The sequence below is a fragment of the Nerophis ophidion genome, linkage group LG06 (genome assembly GCF_033978795.1).
Source record: "Nerophis ophidion isolate RoL-2023_Sa linkage group LG06, RoL_Noph_v1.0, whole genome shotgun sequence".
Taxonomy (NCBI): Eukaryota; Metazoa; Chordata; class Actinopteri; order Syngnathiformes; family Syngnathidae; genus Nerophis; species Nerophis ophidion.
Genome location: NC_084616.1, coordinates 45226515 through 45232514, shown reverse-complemented (window position 1 = coordinate 45232514; position 6000 = coordinate 45226515). Strand labels below are relative to the sequence as shown.

General features: G+C 38.4%; 1 protein-coding gene across 3 annotated transcripts in view; it reads right to left on the bottom strand.

Moving 5' to 3' along the window:
- Positions 1-6000, bottom strand: part of pex14 (peroxisomal biogenesis factor 14) — a 146370-nt gene that overhangs the window by 52256 nt on the left and 88114 nt on the right. For 2 of the 3 annotated variants that reach the window (XM_061903875.1, XM_061903876.1), the window contains exon 4: positions 3139-3264. The exons of the other annotated variant lie outside the window; for it this stretch is intronic. In XM_061903875.1, coding sequence (XP_061759859.1) covers positions 3139-3264 — 126 coding nt within the window. The remainder of the gene's footprint in view (positions 1-3138; positions 3265-6000) is intronic. 3 annotated transcript variants of the gene reach the window in all.

Below are 6000 nucleotides of genomic sequence, written 5' to 3'. Positions count from 1 at the left end.
GTGTAAATCGTAAATAAAAACATAATACAATGATTTGCAAATCCTTTTCAACCTGTATTCAATTGAATAGACTGCAAAGACAAGATACTTAACCTTCGACCTGATAAACTTAGTTATTTTTTGCAAATATTAGCTCATTTGGAATTTGATGCCTGCAACATGATTAAAAAAAGCTGGCACAGGTGGCAAAAAAGACTGAGAAAGTTGAGGAATGCTCATCAAACACTTATTTGGAACATCCCACAGGTGAACAAGCTAATTAGGAACAGTTGGGTGCCACGGTGGGTATAAAAGCAGCTTCCCTGGAATGCGCAGTCATTCACAAACAAGGATGGGGCGAGGGTCACCACTTAGTGAAGAAATGCGTGAGCAAATTGTCCACCACTTTAAGAACAACATTTCTCAACGACAGCGTTTCTGAGTGTTGTTCATAAATGGCTCTACCTTTGCATCGTGGAGTAGAGCGAGACTGTAAATCTGAAGAGTTTTATTCACCATCTTTTATTATCATTTATTAGTGCAGAGTACTGCAATGAGGTGGCGACTTGTCCAGGGTGTACACCGCCTCCCGCCCGATTGTAGCTGAGATAGGCGCCAGCGCCCCCCGCGACCCCAAAAGGGAATAAGCAGTAGAAAATGGATGGATGGATGGATGGATGGATGTTAATCAAGTGTGTAAACAATTGTGTTTAAGGCAGGATTATGCATCTATGTGCTTCACAAAAAATGTGAAGAGAGATGTGGAGGGTTATCGGAACTGAATCGAATCTAATAATTACAACAGTCAATTTAATTTAAATGTTGATCTAATCAAAGGAGAACATCAACATCCAGCTAGCATGTGGGATTGGAGGGCAAGAAGCGAGCCGGCGTAGCGTACGGTGGCGCCTTGACACAGCAGCATAAGCTAGGTTTATGTGAGCGTGTCAGAAACAAAAAAGGTGTCTCTATTACTTGTGTTTTTTCACTGTAGTCTGTCTACTATAGTGACCTAGCAGGGAGTAGGGAGTTACTGATGTTTACATGTGCTTTGCATGGCCGTGATGTTGGAAAACACTTCACATCCTGCACAGAATCAAAAGGTCAAACAAAACTTAGCAATGGTGTCAAATGGTTGGTGATAATAAATGTGTTTTACATGTAAGGGATCATAGTAACCTTAGTTGCAACCTCCCACATACATACTATACATATATTCTTACAAACTTAGTGACTGGCTTCACCTTTTTTTCCTAATTCATGACATTTTTATGGTGCACTCGCCTCCCATTGGTTAGTTTGTTAATAGACAATGAGAGGCAGACACACTGTGAGATAATTTCCATGAATGTCTGACACCGCTTTACTCGAACATGTTGGATGTACTTCCCATTGTTTTTAACAGCCATAGCCGTTTCTTTTTTTGTACCCATTATATTATTATTTTACCTTTCGAGTCTAAGAATGTACTGTATATCAGACTTTTGTCATTGTTTGACTGTTTTGCTGAGTGACTGATACTGTGAAACTGTGTCATCATGCAAGCTGTCATGAGGGTAGGCCAACTGTCTGTCAAACTGGAAATTACCTATACCCGAAAATGTCAGTAAACAAAAGACAGTTCTTGTAGATATTAAACACCTGTTTATTCGGTTTCATTTAACTGGGTGGCACAATACCGTGGGCCTCATGAATTCAATACAGCTATTCTACTGTATTCAGAATTTCACCTAATTGGATGTTTTTACTGGGACTATATAACTGTTTGGCATGCAGAGCAAATGAAAAACCCAGTGTCAAATTGTATGTAGTATATAGTTTCAAGGTGAATGGTATTCTTTTCACACAAGGGCATGTTTTATTGTTACTGCATCATTTAGTGATGAACCTATAACCTTCCCTATCGAAAATGTTTGAATTATTCCCCAACATTCATTTGGTAACCACATAAATTTGGGTCTTCATCAACATTATGGCTGCGATAGACTGTCACCTGTCTTGCAATACTGTGCTCCTGAAAGGCGTAAGAGTCCTTGACATAGGTGGTTGACCCTGAACAAGACTCACTGCATCACATGAGGTCTTCACCTGCCGCCCACCCTCCTCCCCTTTAGGACTTTCCGATCTTTCTCTGCCTCTACATTTTTCTCTGGCACTTCCACTCTGCCATCTTGCTTTTTTTATTTGGTCACTTAAGCTGGGGAACAGTTGACTTCATCCCCCGGTTTTCCAATCTCCTCTCAAATTTATTGGGTTCAGTGGAGGCCTTCCTGTCCTTCTACCACATGGAAATAGAGATCAGAGTATCCATTACTTCGACAGAGATGGATGCGGGTCCCCATGCACTGTCCCTATAACAAGGACATCACAGGGAGGTAGCCCTCTCTTTTCGGCATGACCCCCCATACAAGACTCCCCGCTCTCACCTCATTATGCAGCTCCCTTACAGCCATTTTGATATAAAACCCCCACTATGGACGTAGAGCCGCGAGTCCACCTAACTACATGGCCATCCCATCAACATCACTTTCATTACAAAACATGAGATGCCGAGGGAGTCAAGGACAGTGTGGTAATAAATGAGGGTGGAATACATCTGGAATCATTGTCATATGGGTTAGGTATTACACTGACTTTATTCTGCATTGGAAAATCAGTAGACAACATTCATAACCCCTTGAGGTAATAAAGATACTGGTTGCTTTGTGTGGTCTTGCTAGGGTGGAACCGTTTCAAACACAGGGGTAGACGTCATGGGCCTGTGCTGTACAATTCCATATTTCCATGGTCCAAAACCTCTCTCAGGGCTAATGTTGGAATATGTTGATTAGTATCCAAAAAGATCCAGCAAACTGCCATGCAAACTTGAACCTACAGTGAGGCCAAACAGTCCCACTAACCTTCAAAAAGGCTTCTGCATTCAGCCAGATTGTGTCATTAATATCTATGCATGACTTGGTAAAAAAACTTTACGATAAAGCTGAAAAATACTGCATTCCTTCTTTGCATTTCTGGTCTGTATGACTATGCATCGATTGGGGGATGAAAAAGGATATACTTAAGGACAAAGCTGAAAAATGCCCATGCCTCATAATTTTGCATTTATGTTGTGTATAATTTTGCACCATTTAGGGGATAAAAAATGAGTTGTGTACTCACTGTGAGAAACAGTGGCCAAGTGAGTTGAGTTAAGTGGATGTGGAGCCCCGACACTTCTAAAAGGCAGGATTTCTTCTGTGCTCCCCGTGCGCTGGATGGCCAGGTCTACCTCCTCATCCGTCAACCCTGCAATCAGTTAAGACTTTTAAGAAACTCATGAGGGTCTGGTGGCTCGCTATACATCTTATCGCGGAACATAAAAATGGCACCTTTGCTATCATAATACAGACATTCAAACTTTCAATTCTCCCCATTAATCTTTGAGAACATATATGAATGTGAACTCATTCTATTTTACTGACTACAAGCTTTAAGACTGTGTTTTCATTTAATAATTAAAAAAAATTCCTTGGGGAGTTTTAGCTTAAGAGAGACAATGTGCGAAGCTTCACTCCAATGAAATCTGAAACTCTGCAAGCCTATTAACTGCCACCAAAGGCAAAGAAAATAACTCTGTCCACTTCTCCTTGTTATATTTCCCATGTGTAAATTTCATCCACCCCAGACCGCTAAAATGCATTATTTTAATTTCTTCATTGTAATGTAAATGTATTACATACATTTGCAAATGCCAATATAATTTAATCTTCAGATCTTTTTAATGATTTTAGTTTTGATTAAATTGCAAAGGGCTCCCTGACGGAGAATCAGAGCGGAGGAGAAAAAAAAATCTAATATGAACATCATCTTTTGTGGGAAGAAAGGGACGTATCCAGGCTCTGTGTCCCCATTGATGTATGGTAGGTCGAATTTCAATGAACACTTAAGTCTAAACAAAGATTGACCATTGTAACTTGATAAACTTTTGAATAACTGTATAACACAGAATGTTCAAAATATAGTTGGCCATGACAAGCGCTTCTTCTTTTTCTTTATGATTGCGCAAACTGATAGAAAAGTAGTAATCAATCAATCAATCAGTAATAAAGTGAAGTGAAGTGAATTATATTTAAATAGCGCTTTTTCTCTAGTGACTCAAAGCGCTTTACATAGTGAAACACAATATCTAATTTTTACATTCAAACCAGTGTGGGTGGCACTGGGAGCAAGCGGGTAAAGTGTCTTGCCCAAGGACACAATGGCAGTGACTACGACGGCGAAAGTGGGGATCGAACCTGCAACCCTCAAGTTGCTGGCACGGCCGCTCTACCAACCGAGCTATACCACCCTTAAAGTGAACCTTTAAGCATTTGGAAAGACCTTGTAGTTTCAATTGATGGTTCAAATGTTTTCAAATACAATATAAAATATTTTATTGTTTGTTTTATAGTCGATAAAAAAATCAACAACATATCTCACACCGATGTATCAATTAATTTAAGTTCTTTGTTTTGACTATTAAAAAAACTTTTTTTTTTTTTTTTTTTAATTAATAGCAGAGCTATGTCTCCAGCAGCTTTCAAAACCCCCTATTCACATTGTTTCTTTAGCTGAGATATACACATAGCAACAATATGGCTACTGCTACCATTAACAAGAGCAAGACGTTTTCTCACGAGAAAGGAATAGTATCGTCATGGGTTTGGAACTGGTTTGGCTTTGTACAACAGACATAAAACAAGTGACTGCATGCTAAAAAGTTAGATTTAAGACGATTGCAGCAAAAGACAGCAGCACTACAAACTTCATCCAGCTTCAAAAACAGAGACATCCAGCCCAGTGGGAGAAATGCCACTCTTTGTGTGCAGTAACAAGACTGCTACAATCAATAAACTCCTTCTAATAAGCAGCCTCTTGTGGGGAAATCATTTACCTTAGGAACCATGTACAATCTGGTAAAAAAAAGGGCAAGATGGAGAGCAATTACCTAACCGCTCTTTAAGTAGAGTAGAGATATTGAAACATTTTATTGTGTATATTTGTTTTCAAATTCAGTGATGAAACGCATTATTGAGACAGTTGTCCCTTGGTACATCACGCTTCAAAGTTGTGTGAATTTCTTTTTTTAAAGCTTATGCTACACATTTTTTGGCCTAAATTAAGTATTTTTAAAGCATAAACATGGCTGAATAAACGCTAAACGATAATTTGGTAATAGTGAGCACTAGATAAGACCAAAACAATCAGAGCGTGCTGTTAAGAGTCCTGGCCACAACTGGCGCAACCTCAGGTCGCTTTAATATATTTGATTAAATGAGTGTAAATGCGACCATGTGGGTGTTATTTCATGTTTAGGGAGCTTTTATAATATTAAAAAACATATTTAATTGGTCAAAAATATGTTTTCTTTGTGCCAATTATGAAAATAAATTATTTATGATTAATAATTCCCCAATACATTTACCATAGTCAGGCCCGGAAAACAGTGATGAACAGAACATGAACATCGAGCAACTTTCAATCTGAATGTAGACAAATCTACACATTTTATTATTTTTATTTTCTTGACAAAAAAACGGCTGGTATTATAACTGTATTATGCTGATAGTATATATTTGTACCATGAATTGATCAACGTGGACCCCGACTTAAACAAGTTGAAAAACTTATTCGGGTGTTACCATTTAGTGGTCAATTGTATGAAATATGTACTGAACTGTGCAATCTACTAATAAAAGTTTCAATCAATCAATCAATCAAATGATAGTCCATCCATCCATTTTCTACCGCTCGTCCCTTTTGGGGTCGCTGGAGCCTATCTCAGCTGCATTCGGGTGGAAGTACACCCTGGACAAGTCACCACCTTAATTCTTTAATTATCTTTGTCAATTGTACTTACTACTACAGTACAATTATGTATAGAAACAGTACATCTTTGAAAATTAATTCAACACTGACTTATAAAATGATACCAGTATGTGTGTGTGCAGGAACAAAATAATAATAATAATAATAATAATAATAATAATGATAATAATAGTA